The 16,131-nt window shown below is 38.8% G+C and overlaps 1 protein-coding gene across 7 annotated transcripts in view; it reads left to right on the top strand.

Moving 5' to 3' along the window:
* Positions 1 to 16,131, top strand: part of DNAJC3 (DnaJ heat shock protein family (Hsp40) member C3) — a 79,465-nt gene that overhangs the window by 21,636 nt on the left and 41,698 nt on the right. For 4 of the 7 annotated variants that reach the window (XM_036300184.1, XM_036300188.1, XM_036300187.1 and 1 more), the window contains 2 exons: positions 1,943 to 2,053; positions 11,453 to 11,577. In XM_036300184.1, coding sequence (XP_036156077.1) covers positions 1,943 to 2,053; positions 11,453 to 11,577 — 236 coding nt within the window. The remainder of the gene's footprint in view (positions 1 to 1,942; positions 2,054 to 11,452; positions 11,578 to 16,131) is intronic. The other 3 variants (XM_036300189.1, XM_036300190.1, XM_036300185.1) reach the window with 2 other exon arrangements.

Here is a 16,131-nt window from a genome sequence, read left to right as displayed (position 1 = left end):
GGGCTGCACCTAGGGATTAGGCCTGCCCTCTACCACCCGGGAGCAGGCCTAAGCCAGCAGGTCGTTTTCTCCCGAGGGGTCCCAGACTGTGAGAGGGCACAGGCCGGGCTGAGGGACCTCCCCCCTCCCCCCCGAGTGCACAAATTTTTGTGCACCAGGCCTCTAGTCCTATCTAATAAAAGAGAAACATGGTAATTGGCATATGACCGCTACCCTTCCCATTGGCTAATCAGGGTGATATGCAAATTAACTGCCAGCCAAGATGGCAGCCGGCAGCCAGGCAGCTTAAACTGAACATGAGGCTTGCTTGCTTCAGTGATGGAGGACTGCAACGTTCCCCACCTGCCTTGCCGGCCTCTGAGCCTGCAGTTTGAAACAGAGTTACAAATATAGAAGCTAAACAAAACCCCAGAAACCAGCTTTCAGCGAGCTGGGATCTCAGAGCCGGAGTTGATACAGAGTTTCAATTATAGAACCTAAACAAACCAGACACCTTCTTTCAGCAGCAGAGGCCTCAGAGCTGGAGCCAGGCTAAAGCTGGCCCAGAATAAAAAAAAGAAAAAAGAAAAAAAGAAGAAGTTGGGAGCTTCAGTCCCAGCCTGAAAACAGCCCTCAGCCCCTCACCCAGACTGGCCAGGCACCCCAGTGGGGACCCCCACCCTGAAGGGTGTGTGACCAGCTGCAAACAGCCATCATCCCCTCATCCAGGCTGGCCAGGCACCCCAGTGGGGACCCCCACCCTGATCCAGGACACCTTTCAGGGCAAACCAGCCAGCCCCACCCATGCACCAGGCCTCTGTCCTCTATAGTAAAAGGGTAATATGCCTCCCAGCACCGGGATCAGCGGAGCCGAGAGGCCTCCCGGCATCGGGATCAACGTGACAGGGGGCAGCACCCAAACCCCCTGATCGCCCTGCGGCTCTGTGTGTGACAGGAGGCGGGGCCACAACCTCCCTATCGGCCCTGATCTGTTCCTGACAGGGGAAGGCGCCCCAAGCCCCTGATTGGCCCTGCTCTGTGCCTGATAGGGAGGAGCTCCCCAACTCCCTGGTCGCCCTGTGGCTCTGTGTGTGCCAGGGTGCGGCGCCCCAACCCCCCCCCACCGGCCCTGCTCTGTGTGTGACGGGGTCGAGCCATAACCTCCCCATCGGCCCTGCCCTGAGTGTGACAGTGGCGGCGCCCCAACCCTCTGATTGGCCCTGCTCTGTGGGTGACAGGGGGTGGTGCCCCAACTCCCCTAACAGCCCTACTCTGTGAGTGAGAGGGGGGAGCTCCTCAACCCCCTGATGGGCCCTGCTCTGTGCATGACGGGGGTGGGGGGGGAGCTCCCCAACCCCCTGATTGGCCCTGCTCTGTGCGTGACAGGAAGCAGCGCCCCAACCCCCTGATTGGTCCTGCTCTGTGCGTGACAGGGGGTGGCGCCGCAACCTCTCCACCCTGCCTTGAGTGTGACAGGGAGCGGTGCCTCAACCCCCCAATTGGTCCTACCCTGAGCATGACTGAGGGTGGCATCGCAACCTCCCAATCGCCCTGCTCTGTGCATGAGAGGGGGCGGCGCCCCAACTCCCCAATCAGCCCTGCTCTGAGCCCGACCAGGGGCTGCAGCTAGGGATTAGGCCTGCCCTCTGCCACCTGGGAGCAGGCCTAAGCCAGCAGGTCGTTTTCTCCTGAGGGGTCCCAGACTGCGAGAGGGCACAGGCCGGGCTGAGGGACCTCCCCCCTCCCCCCGAGTGCACAAATTTTTGTGCACTGGGCCTCTAGTACTCTATAAAATGAAGCATGCTTGTGCCTTATTGTTACTTTCTCTAGGTCACTTTTCAGCTCCTTTTACTTTTCTCATCTGATAAATTTCTGAGACAGATAATTATAGCGTTAACATTTTATTCTTTAGAATTAAATCTTGGTCCAGGGACAATTAACTTATTTTTTAATTTGTTTTTAGGTGCTGAATGTGGAGTGAATGCAGATGTTGAGAAACATCTTGAATTGGGGAAGAAACTGCTTGCTGCTGGACAGCTAGCTGATGCGTTATCACAGTTTCATGCTGCAGTAGGTTTGTATCTTGGAAGTAAAATACTTAGTGGCCGTCTTAGTAAATTTGAATTAATAGCTGTTCTTTAGAATAACATTTAAATTAAACATTATTTAATGCTTAAATACAACATTTAAAAATATTTGCAGGATACTCAGTGAAATAGATCAGTAAAATAAGTGCATAATACTTGAATGCATGTGTATTTAGCATGAGAGAATGTTCCAGGTAGTAACTGAAATTTGCTACTACAAATACCAAGAATAATTCAAGATAATTTTGACAGAAAACCTTTTTCAATGCATTACATAATTTTCTGCCTCTTAAAAGATTTTACTAAATACGTTTTTATTTTCTTGATGACTTGAGATAATCTAGTAGTTACTTTTCTGGTAACTATTAGAACTGTCTTAAGTGCTGCAGCATGGTAATTAAAAAATATTCAGTTATTGTCTTAGATAAAGCATGTCTTAAAAATACTGATTCTTCCTACAACCACAGAAAGTTATGCTTTCTACCTATTTTATACTTTATGATTTGCATTCTTTTTTATTTTTTTAATCCTCACCTGAGGATATTTTTTCCATTGATTTTTAGAGAGAGTGGAAGAGAGAGGGAAAGACAGAGAAATATTGATGAGAGAGAAACATATTGATTGGTTGCCTTCTGCATGCACCCTGACCAGGGCCTGGGCCGGGGAGGAGCCTGTAACCGAGGTATGTGCCCCTGACTAGAATCAAACCCAGGATCCTTTGGTCTGCAGGCTGATGCTTTATCCACTGAGCCAAACAGGCTAGGGCTATTATTTGCATTCTTTAATCCCACAGTTAATGGAAACATTATGGGCCTTGGTATATTGTTAAAATAATTTAAAATGACTCCCTAGTTTTCTTTAGCATCACTGCCATTCAAGAATCCTTGAGCTGGCTCTTCCCCAAAATACCCAGTAAAATATTATTGTCAACACTGAAAGATGTAAACTTGTAAAGCTAAAGTAATTTTTTTGTGAAATTCAGTAAAGAGAAAAAGTGAAACACTGGTTGCATCCAGAATTCGAATAGCTATGTCACTTGGTTGATAATTTGGTGAGTAGCAATGATTTTCAAATGGTACAAATATCATAATTTCTGAGGAAGACCTGTGTGATTTGAGACATTCATCATTTTAGTTTATGTAAAACACTTGTTCATAACTAACTATAGAAAATAAAGGTTAAATTATACATGATGACAATATATAGCAGATAGTGTTGGGGTGATGTGGTGTCATGGCTTACTGAATCTCTTAGGAGATATGTTTATCAGAAAAGAAGTGTAGATCCTCTTGGCAGTTGTCTCATTTACCAAACATAACATTTAGTATGGCCACATTGGCTGCTTCAGGTAACCTAGTGATTTGGTGAGAGCCTTTAGCTAACAGTGAATTGTTCTAGACTAACAAGTTATGCACAAGTTATTGCTGCAGATCATAGGGCTGTGCTACTTCAAAATGAATGCTAATCTTTTCTGTTAAAATGTCATCTATGTGCTAATACATTGCTTTAAACTAATTATATAAAAAGTTTGTTAAATGTTTATTTATTCATAAAAGTGTTTATACCTCCCAACTTCTAAATTTTGTAATGTACTTTATTTCTTTAACTTCAGCTTTGATTAGAAATTGATGTTACTTTTTTTTTTTTTATTAAGGTATTACATATGTGTCCTTATCCCCTCTTTCCCCCTCACCGTTCATGCCTTCACCCCCCTGGTGTCTGTGTCCATTGGTTAGGCTTATATGCATGCATATAAGTCCTTTGGTTGATCTCTCCCCCTTACTGCCACCCTCCCCTACCTTACCTCTGAGGTTTGAGCATCTGATCGATACTTCTCTGTCTCTGGATCTGTTTTTGTTCATCAGTTTATATTGTTCATTATAATCCACAAATGAGTGAGATCATGTGAAATTTATCTTTCTCTGACTTATTTTGCTTAGCATAATGCTCTCCAGCTCCATCCATGCTGTTGCAAATGGTAGGAGTTCCTTCCTTTTTATAGCAGTGTAGTATTCCATTGTGTCAATGTACAACAGTTTTTTTACTCCACTCATCTGCTGATGGGCACTTAGGCTGTTTACCAATCTTAGCTATTGTAAATTGTGCTGCTATGAACATAGGGGTGCATATATTCTTTCTGATTGGTGTTTCTAGTTTCTTGGGATATATTCCTAGAAGTGGAATCACTGCGTCGAATGGGAATTGCATTCTTAGTTTTTTGAGGAAACTCCATACTGTTCTCCACAGTGGCTGCACCAGTCTGCATTCCCACCAGCAGTGCATGAGGGCTCTCTTTTCTCCGCATCCTTGCCAGCACTTGTTGATTTGTTGATGATAGCCATTCTGACAGGTGTGAGATGGTACCTCATTGTTGTTTTGATTTGCATCTCTTGAATGATTAGTTTTTTTGAGCATGTTTTCATATGTCTCTTGGCCTTCCTTATGTCCTCTTTCAAAAAGTATCTATTTAGATCTGTTGCCCATTTTTTGATTGGGTTGTTTATCTTCCTTTTGTTAAGTTGTATGAATTCCCCATAAATGCTGGAGATTAAACCCTTATCGGAGATAACATTGACAAATATGTTCTCCCATGCAGTGGGTTTTCTTGTTGTTTTACTGATGGTTTCTTTTGCTGTGCAGAAGCTTTTTATTTTGATGTAGTTCCATTTGTTTATTTTCTCTTTAGTTTCCATTGCCCTAGGACAGGGGTGGGCAACCTTTTTGTGAGTGTGTGCCAAAACCAGCAAAATCTCTGACTCAAAATTCTTCTGTGTGCCAACCCTAATTTTTTGAGAACATGTTACGCCTACTTGATATCTCTTAAGGTGTACGTATGTGAAGAACCTTGAAGAAATGATAAAATTCATTCGAGCGACAAAAACACAGTATATGATGATGAAAAATACATTTATTTTTAATGTATACATGTACACTGATAGTCTGACAGAAAACTTTATGACTCTGTGAAGCAGGGGGTCCCGCGGGGGTGAGGCCGACGGAGTCCTAACGAAGCATGCCCGACTCCGGAGACCAGGTTCAGTGACACAGATCTAAGTTTATTGTGTAAGTGCAGCAACATATATAACATTCCAGACCAATCAGAAGTTTACACCATCCTTAGGGCAACCAATGGTAGGAAAGATCAGGGTACTATGTAGGGGCTCTAGGGGGCTTACTCAGGCGGGCGCTGCTACTTCCCGGTGTGCTGAGGAAGCTTGTATAGGCAGGGTGTGCTCACGCCATTGCATCCACCACTGCACTGAGATAAATCTCCTGAGCTCTTCCCACAACTCTGTTTGATATTATCAGTAGGACTTTTGCTGCTGCATCACTGATGACAGAGATTTTACATCAGGTTTATATTTTGTGACCTTCAGAGATATGCACGAGCTACTACTTTCAACCTCCAGGCTACTCCTATTGTGAGACTTAACAAAATTCATCACTGAAAACAAAGATTCACAAGCGTATGTGGATGAAACCAAAACACTGGTCGGATCTAGGAAGGCAGGGAGAGTTAAGGCAGAGGCATAGAAATTGCTCTTCCCCTCTCTCGTCAATCCATGTCTATGATCTTTAAGATAACTTGTTATGTAAAATTATTTATTTATCTAAGTTGCACCTACACTGAATTTATCTGAAAATTTAAAAAAAGTCAATATTAAAAAAATTGTAAATAGAAGATTATAAGAGAGGGTTTCGAGTGCCAGCAAAAGTTACTGGCGTGCCATGTTTGGCATGCGTGCCAGGGGTTGCCTACCCCTGCCCTAGGAGCTGTATCGGTGAAGATAATTGCTTCGGCATATGTCTGAGATTTTGCTGCCTGTGGATTCCTCTAAGATTTTTATGGTTTCCCGTCTTACGTTTAACTCCTTTATCCATTTTGACTTTATTTTTGTCTATGGTGTAAATTGGTGGTCTAGTTTCATTTTTTTGCATGTATCTGTCCAATTTTCCTAACACCATTTGTTGAAGAGACTGTCTTGACTCCATTGCATGTCCTTGCCTCCTGTGTCAAAAATTAATTGAGCTTAGTGGTTTGGGAAGATTTCTGGATTCTCTATTCTATTCCATTGGTCTATATGTCTGTTCTTGTGCCAGTACCAGGCAGTTTTGAGAGCAGTGATTTTGTAATACAGCTTGATATCTGGTATTGAGATCCCTCCTACTGTGTTTTTCTTTTTCAGGATTGCTGCAGCTATTCTGGGTCTTTTTTTATTCCAGATGAACTTTTGGAGAGTTCGTTCTTGGTCTGTGAAATATGCTGTTGATATTTTAATGGGGAGTGTTTTGAATCTATAGATTGCTTTGAATAGTATGGACATTTTGATGATGATGTTAAAGTTTTTAATAGAATTTGGCCAGCAGCATGTTGTGTATCAACAAATCATTTTTTATAATGTTGCAGACATTATTTATGGTTGTGACACCCTTCCATTTTTATTTTTGAAAAATTACTTTGAATGTTTTGATAATTACTTGGGCATGGTATGTTTTATGATTACATTTTTACACAATAAAAGGTTTATGTATTGAAACTGCATAGTAACACAAGTAATTATTTCTACCTTGTGGCACAGATCTGTCAGTGATTTAGTTTTGAAATATTTTTGAATCTGTCATATAAATATTTTTTGGCAGGGGTTTTAAGATTTAGAACTGATTGGGAAATAGTCTTGATCTGTTGGAAACATTTTTGATTTAAGAAAGAGTGTAGTTTATCACTTTTCAAATAGTCTTCTGAAACAGTTGCAACCATTTTAATGTGATGAAGGAGTTTTATTTAGAGATTTATCATTAGAGAAAACCACAGTGCAGGTGTGAAGATGGCCCCACCTCTCATTCCCACATCATGTCTTATGTTCTGTGTGTCTGAAATGTATTCTAGGGTGTGAAATCATTTCTTTGATAGACCTTACATAGTGTCTTCTTCCTGTTTGGCAGGAATGAGTGTCTGAAGTAGATTTAATGGTGGGCATGTCTGAAATGATAGGTTTCTCCATTTGCTTGGTAAAAAACCCCCCAGTATTACATTTATGTAGTTTTGCCAAATTAAAAAACACCCCAAGTCTACTTTTATTTGTCACTTAAGCATATAGTGCTTTCTCATGACATTTGAACATCACTTGTGAAATGGGAATGAGCATTCCTGTTCACATTTAGACAGAAGGAAACAGAGAATGCTCTGGTGACCTTCCAAAGGTCACATTCCAGGTCAAAAGATTGTGAACTTCTTAAGGATAGGTACTATTTTTTCTTACTGTTGTCATTTTTTAATTTTAACATCTGATTGGTGCCCAGGTAAAGTTTGTAGTGAATGAAGGAGGTAGAGTTGGATTAGCTGGCAGCCTGAATAAAGAAAAATTTTTGTACCCAGGCAAGGGTGGTGTTCTTCTGCTTCCTGCTACCACTGTTTACAACATCATTTGTAATTGACTTCCTGATGTATTTTCTCCAGATAGTAGTTGTATATTCTTTATTAGGGCTAATTTTCTCATATTTGAATTGTTTGATAGTTTTAGGATTAAATCTTAAATTTATCCCTCATGTTCAAATTTCTAATCAACAAGTGTAACAATTTGAATGACATGTTTTAAAATGAACTCACGTATTTATATGCAGGCTTGCAAGTAATTTAAATAATGAATTGTATATTGAGTGGATAATAGGAAAAGTGATTTTTTTGAGGTTATCAAATCTTGTATTTATCAAGATAATGGTGTGTGGTTTAAATGCCAAATTTAAAGCACGAATTTCTTAAACTAATCCTTGTTCAGTTGCTACTTTATACACAATGATATAGGAAGGGACACTAGTTCTAAGAACTGTTGGTATTTTAAGGTGAAGAGCTAGGCTATTCTATTTTGCCATTCAAGTGACTCTATACCACTAAGCAAATTGGTACATGATTCATGTATTGAGCCATTGTCATTTGATTCCTTGTTTTTGTGGGTTCAGTGTTACACATTGAAATGGGGTCCCAACTCCATTTCTTTTTTAAAATTATTTTTATTTTTTTTATTTTATTGCTTAAAGTATTACAAAGGGTATTACATATGTGTCCATTCCGCCCCCCCCCCCCGCCCTAGACAGTCCCCTAGCCTCCCCTATCCCCCACTGTCTTATGTCCATTGGTTATGCTTATATGCATGCATACAAGTCCTTTGGTTGATCTCTTCCCCCCCCTACCTCCTGCCCCCCAACCCTCCCCGGCCTTCCCGCTGCCAACTCCATTTCATGTCTTAAAAATACCTAAAAACTGAATAGTAAAATACCTAAAAACTGAATAGTAAAATACCTAAAAATTGCATAGTAAAATAAATGAAAGTGAATGCCCCAGAAATATTTTATACAGACATTTTAAATATGTGTATAATCAAATACCTAATACAAAAGTTATGTCATACATAATCCTCTTTGGAGATTTTCCTGCACAGACTGAAATTGTCAATTTTTTCTTTTTTATAATTTTCTTTTTTATAATTTTTTTATAAAAAAATTTTATAATTTTTTGAGGAAACTCCATACTGTTTTCCATAATAGTTGTACCAGTCTGCTTTCCCACCAGCAGTGCCCTGGGGTTCCCTTTTCTCCACATCCTTGCCAGCACTTGTCATTTGTTGGTTTAACAGTAGCCATTCTGACAAGTATGAGTTGATACCTCATTGTTGTTTTAATTTGCATCTCTATGGTGATCAGTGACTTTAGCATTTTTTCATGTTTCTTGGCCATCTCTATGTCCTCTTCAGAGAAGTGTCTATTTAGGTCCTTTACCCATTTTTAAATTGGATTGTTTGTCTTCCTTTTGTTAAGTTGTATGAGTTCCTTATATATTTAGGATATTAACCCTTTATCAGATGTGTCATTGCCAAATATTTTCTCCCATACAGTGGGCTCTCTTTTCGTTTTGTGTGAAATTGTCATTTTTTTCCAAATGAAAGTCCAGTGCAATTTTTACTGATGGTGCCTTCTTGATAAAATACCCCAAAGCTAGCCATAAGCATTCTTTTCTTTCCTTGAAAGTTTAAAATTAGCCACATCTGCTTTTGAAAATGCCATTGCTAATTTCATGTGGGAGAATGGTCAGGTATTAGCTATGGACACACGAAAACGAATTCACTCAAGGAATTTATTTTCTCTAGACAGAAGTGTGTATATAAATAATTGATATTGGGAGTGGTGTTAGGTGCAGTAAGATATATATGTGTGTGTATATATATGTATGTATATATATACACACACACACACACACATCTATACACACACATACATATACACACACATATGTATGTTATATATATACACACACACACACACACATACACACTAGACGCCTGGTGCATGAAATTCGTACATGAGTGTGGTCCCTAGGCCTGGCCGGTGATCAAAGCCCAAGCATCTGGCATGAAAGGGCAGGTCCCAGCTGACCTTTGGGTCCTGGGCAGCAACTGGGCCCCCAGGCCCCCACTTGCCCCCCTCCGCCTGAGTCATTGGGTCCCCACCTGGCTCCCTCAGTGCCTGGGAGCCAGATGGCAGCCCTGCCTGGTTGCTGTCTACAGGGCGATCAGCAGGATGATTGGGCTCCCATCCGGCTCCCTCAGTGCCTGGGTGCCGGGCAGCAGCCCCGCCCCAAGCCGCCACCACTGGTACTGCTCTCATCTGGGCCCATTGGGGCCAGCAGTGCCTCCACTACCACCCGCTGCCAGCGTTGCACCACCGACACCTGCCATGTTCCACACTGCCCCTTGGTGGTCAGCACACGTCATAGTGAGCGGTCGAACTCCCCGTCGAGGGGACAATTTGCATATTAGTCTTTTATTATATAGGATGTAGATATATACTAGTATATATATGGTATAATAGAATTTTGAATATATCAAGATAATGGTGTGTGGTTTAAATGCCAAGCCTTAAATCATGTTATTTCTAGTATTTCTTAGTCTTTGCTTAGTGTAAATAAGTCATGGAGATTTTCTTTTTCTTTTTTTTAAACTAATGAATATGAAAATACTCCATGTTCATTGTGAAACACTTTGGAATACATGGACAGTTTAAAGAAGAAAATATTTTGGGTATATACCCAGAAGTAGAATTGGTGGTGCATATGGTAATTCTATGTTTGATTTTTGAGGAACTCCCCTACAGCAGCTGCACCATCTTATGTTCCATCAATAGTATCCCTCCCTTTCTCCCTCCCTCCCTCCCTTTCTTCTAATGGGTATGAAGTATTATTTCGATGTGGTTTTGATTTGCATTTCCCTGATGATTGGTGATCTTAAGCATCTTTTCATATGCTGATTGACCATTTGTATATCTTCTTGCACATATGGTATTCTTTCCTCCTGCCTCACATTCCCCCAGCAGCACTTCAGGTAGTTTTCAGTGCCATTTACAACTGCTCAAAACTGTGGTATACTGTTCTGCCATATAGATTTCCATATTGTAATGTTTTTCAAATGATAGGACTTTTTTTTTTTTTTTTTTACTTCGTTTTAAATGATAGGACTTTGAAGGATAGAACTTTTAGTGAGTTTTAGTGGTAAATTTTAAAATGATGGACTTCTGTGTGCATATATGTATTTTAAAAGATAAGATGGCCAGATTTGATCAAGATCATTTTAACATTTTTATATATATATGTTTATATTTCAAAGTTGCTTTCTGGAAGGTTTGTTCAGCAACACGAGGTTTGCTTCTAATTGAATTCATTCCTTCCCCAATTTGTAGGTGCTGAGCAGAGTGGAATTAGCTCAAAAACTTAACTCATCCATCTGCTTTCCTTTGTTCAGATATTTTTGACTTCTCTAGTTTTGCTCTTTAGTCTCATTCATTTTTTGTCTAAGGATTGTACCTTTATTTCTTCACTGCCATTTTAGTTGGAGTTTGTGAAGGAGCAGAGGTTGCACAATATCAATTTAATTGGAAGTCTATAATTTTCTAAAATCCTGTGAATAAGTTCATAGTCCATATTTTCAATCAGTATTTTACTTAAGAAAATGTCAGTAAAGACAAAGTTATGAGTTGAATACAGTTAGTATTTCAGACCAGAGTTTGGCAAACTTTTTCTCTCAAGGGCTAGATAATAAATATTGTAGGCTTTGTTGAATATTTTTCTTTCTTTTTTTTTTTTGACAACTCTTTAAAAATGTAAAAACTATTTTTAACTTGCAGTTTGTGGATTGGATTTGGCTGAGAGGCCGGTTTGCTGACCCTTGTTCTGGATTTATTTGCAGTGATCTTGCTAGGCAACACGATTCATTATTGATGAAGAAATTCTTTTCTTAATTAACCTTTCTTAATAGAATTGCAAATTCTAATATTGTTTAGGTGACTTGGTTTTTTAAAATAAATTACTGAGCGCTAATATTTATTATTTTAATTTTCAGATGGAGACCCAGATAACTATGTTGCTTACTATAGAAGAGCTACTGCCTTTTTAGCTATGGGAAAATCAAAAGCAGCACTTCCTGATTTAACTAAAGTGATTGAATTGAAGATGGATTTCACTGCAGTAAGTGCATCTAAACTTTCTTTAAGGTTTAATTTAAGGGAATGTGGAAGAGGGAATTTGTTAAGGTGAGGACTGGCATGCTGGGTAGGCATGGCTGGAGGATATAGAAAGCCACTATGATGTAGTGGACTGGGCAGTAAGAACCCTCTAAAGTCCCTGACATCAAAGGTCTGTGAAAGAGGGACAGTGGGTACATTAGATAATTTTTAGAAGCATGGCAGTGATGTTCATTCTGTCATTTAGGAAGACCTCTGTGTGGAGGATGGAGTGCAGGGCGCCAAGAAGTGAGGCTGAGAAATGAGTTGATGAAGAGGCTGTTAAATTAAGAGGCTGTCAGGTTACTAATGACAGTTTCAATTAGTCAGTAGCAGGAACAATAAAGAAAAGGAGATAACTAAGCAGTGGTTTGTAGTGAATTAGACAGTATTCTCCCTTGGAACCAACACACAGACTTCAGAAGTGGAGGTATTTACAAACCGATGGGATATTTTGACAATTGGTAGCTCAGTGTAATGGCTTAAAATAATAGGGCCAATTAGATGGTTTCAAAATTAATTTGATAACTCATTTATTGTTTATAACCTGCCATATTCCAAACAGAATTTGAGATAATTAGGTATGGGTGAATGTTTGGTTTGAAATGTTACTATTATTTTAAGATGGAATTCCCAAGTATCTAATTTTCTTTAATCTGTTTGGAAGAAATAAGGCGAGTCCCAAATTCAGGGGTCCTGGTAGAACACAAAACATACTCGGGAGCCAGGCAGGAAGGCAAACATCTTTACTTCTATGTAGAAGGGTACTCAGCACATGGTCTGGAGCGCGCGCACACCTAGCAGGCTTTTTAATCCCTGGCACACGTGACCTGTCCCTCACTTTTGATTGGAGCTCAGGCGCACAGTCTTGCTCAATTGGCTAATTCAAAAGGAAGAGTTGGCCTTTGCTGTTTCAAGATGGCAGCCCCCAGGGAGCTGCAAGTCATGTGGCCAACATGGCGGCTGCTTAAACTGTTTATTGACAGAAAAGATGACTTGTTTATTCTCACATATTACTTTATCTAGCTAAGCACAACCTTTCACAAAGGTTAAGTAGCTCATTATCCTAATACTATAGTAGCTACTAGCTGATTGAAGAAGCTTTAATATTGCTTTTTATGTGTATTAATGCACTTAACAGGGAATTGGGGAAATTTTATGTATCATAAAAGTAACATAAAAGTTTTAGTGGAATATGTATGTAGTTTCTCTCTTTTAAAATTTAATTTTAACTTTTCAGTTACAGTTGACATACAATATTAGTTTCAGGTATATAACATAGTGATTAGACATTTATATACTTTACAAAGGATTCATAAAAATATTGCTAAGAGCCATGTCAAAGTACCTATCTGACACCATACACAGTTATTAGAATTCTAGAGGCCCAATGCATGAAATTCATGCAAGGGGCTTGGCCCTCGCAGCTGCGGCGGCTGCTTCAGCCCTCGAAGCCCCAGCTTCATCCAGAAGATTGTCCAGAAGGACGTCCAGAAGGTCGCTCGGCTGTCTGGTCTAATTAGCATATTACACTTTTATTATTATAGATTATTGACTCTATTCCCTATTCTATACTTTACATCCCCATGATTTTTATACTTCTTAATTTTGTACTTCTTAATTCTTTTCACCTTGTTCACCCTTCCCCCTCAACCATCTTCCGATCTGGCAACCATGGATTTGTTCTCTATATCTGTGAGTTTTTTTATTTGTTTGTTTATTTTGTTTTTTAAATTCCACATATAAGTGAAATCAAATGTTATTTTTCTTTCACTTTTTTCACTTAGCATAATACCCTCTAGGTCCATTCATGTTGTCACCGATGGCAATATTTCATTCTTTTTCATGGCTGAGTAAAACTCCAATGTATATATAAATAAATGCCAAATCGTTTTTGTCTATTCGTCTGTTGGTGGACATTTACTCTGCTTCCATATCTTGGCTACTGTAAATAATGCTGCAGTGAACATCGGGGTGCACACATTTTCAAAATAGTGTTTTGGGTTTCTTCATATCAATACCAAAAGTGGAATTGGTAGTTGTATTTATGTTGTTTTCCATAGTGGCTGTACCAATTCACCATACCACCAACAGTACACGAGGGTTCCCTTTTCTCCACATCTCACCAACACTTGCTAGTTGATTTCTGGATGATGGCCATTCTGACAGGTGTGAGGTAACATCTCATTGTGATTTTGATTTGTGTTTCCCTGATGATCAGTAACATTGAGCATCTTTTAATATGTCTTTTGGCTGTCTGTATATGCTCTTTGGAGAAATGTTTATTCAGAGCCTCTGCTCATTTTTAAAAATCAGATTCTTTGTTTTTTGTTTTTTTGGTGTTAAGTAGTTTGAGTTCCTTACATAATTTGGATATTAACTCCTTATCAGATGTATCATTGGTGACTCTCCCATTCAGATGGTTTCCTTTGCTGTGCAAAAACTTTTTAGTTTGATGTGGTTCCATTTATTTATTTATTTTTTGTTTCCCTTGCTTGAGGAGATATATCCAAAAGAATATTATTAAGAGCGATGTCAAAGAGTTCACTGCCTATATTTTCTTCTAGGAGTTTTATGGTTTCAGACCTTATATGTAAGTCTTAAATCCCTTTTTATTTCATTTTTGTATATGGTATAGGAAAGTGGTCTAGTTGCATTTTTTTTTTTGCATGTGTTTGTCCAGTTTTCCCAGCACCATGTACTGAAGAAACTATTGTTACCCCATTGTAAATTCTTGCTTCCATTGTCAGAGATTAGTTGAGTATATAGGTGTGGATTTATTTTTGGGCTCTCTGTTCTGCCCATTGATCTATGAATCTCTTTTTGTGCCAGTACCATGCTGTTTTGATTATATAGCCTTGTAGTATAGTTTGATATCAGGTAGCATGATACTTCTAATTTTATTATTCTTCCTTCAGATAGCTTTTGACTTCTTTGGTTCCATATACATTTTCGGATTATTTGTTCTAGTTCTGTGAAAAACGCCATTGGTATTTTTATGGGGTTTGCATTGAATCTATAGATTGCTTTGGATAGTATGGACATTTTAACAATGTTAATTGTTTCTGTTCAAGAGCATTGTATATCCTTCCATTTTGTGTGTCTTCTTTAGTGTCTTATAGTTTTCCAAGGTCTTTTAGTTCCTTCTTAACTTTCTTCGTAGATATTTTATTTTTTTGATGCAATTGTAAATAGTATTATTTTCTTAATTTCTCTTTTTGGTAGTCATTATTGCTGTATAGAAATAGAATTTATTTCTGAATATTAATTGTGCATCCTGCTTAATGAATTCACTTATTAATTGTAATTGTTTTTTGGTGGAATCTTCAGTGTTCTCTATATATAGCATGTCATCTACAAATAATGACAGTTGTGCTTCTTCTTTCCAATTTGGATGCCTTTTTCTTTCTTTTTCTTGTCTGATTGCTATGGCTAGGACTTGCAATAATATGTTGAATTAAGGTGGTGAAAGTAGACATTCTTACCCTGTTTCTGATCTTAAAGAAAAAGTTTGAGTAAGATGCTAGCTGTGGGTTTGTCATATATGGCCTTCATTATGTTGAGGTATATTCCTTCTGTCCCCACTTTGCTGAGAGTTTTTATCATAAGTGGATGCTAGATTTTGTCAAATGCTTTTTCTGCACCTATTAAATGATCATATGATCTTTATTCTTGAGTTGGTTTTATGTGGTGTCTCATGTTAATAGATGTGTGAATATTGAACCAAACTTGCATTTCAGGAATATATTCCACTTGATCCATGGTATATGATTTTTTTTTTTAATATGTGCTTATTGATTTCAGAGAAAGGGAGAAGAGAGAGATAGAAACATCGATGAAAGAGAAACATCGATCAGCTGCCTCCTGCACACTCCCTGTTGGGAATTGAGCCTGCAACTCAGGCATGTGTCCTGACCGGGAATTGAACCCGCAAACTTTCTGGTGTACAGGATGATGTTCCAACCAACTGAGCCACCTGGCCAGGGCCTTCATAGTGTTTTTAAAATAATCCTTTATATTTCTGTGATGTCTATTGATACTTCTTTTTCATTTCTGATTTTATTTATTTGGGCTCTCTCTTTTTCTTCATGAATTAGGCTAAAGGTCCTTAAATTTTCTTTATCTTTTCACAGAACTAATTCTTAGTTTCAGTGATCTTTTCTGTTGTTTTTTTTAAGTCTCTTTCATTTATTTCCACTCTGACCTTTATTATTTCCTTCTTTCTAATCACTTTGTTTTTCTTTTTCTAATGCTCCCATATGTAAACTTAGATTGTTTATTTGAAATTTTTCTTGTCTCTTGGCATAGGCCTACATTGGTATGAATTTCCCTTTTAGAATTGCTTTGGCTGTGTCTCATTGATTTTTTCAGTGGTTGTGTTTTCGTTTTCTTTTGTCTCTCAGTATATGTTGATTTTCTTCTTGATCTTGTTGTTAACCCATTAATTGTTTAGTAGCATGTTATTTAGCTTCCACATGTTTGTGTTTTTCAGTTTTATTCTTTTTTTTTTTTTTTTTTT

This window comes from Myotis myotis, unplaced genomic scaffold (assembly GCF_014108235.1).
Source record: "Myotis myotis isolate mMyoMyo1 unplaced genomic scaffold, mMyoMyo1.p scaffold_m19_p_3, whole genome shotgun sequence".
NCBI classification, from domain to species: Eukaryota; Metazoa; Chordata; class Mammalia; order Chiroptera; family Vespertilionidae; genus Myotis; species Myotis myotis.
This window is presented reverse-complemented; position numbering and strand designations above follow the sequence as displayed.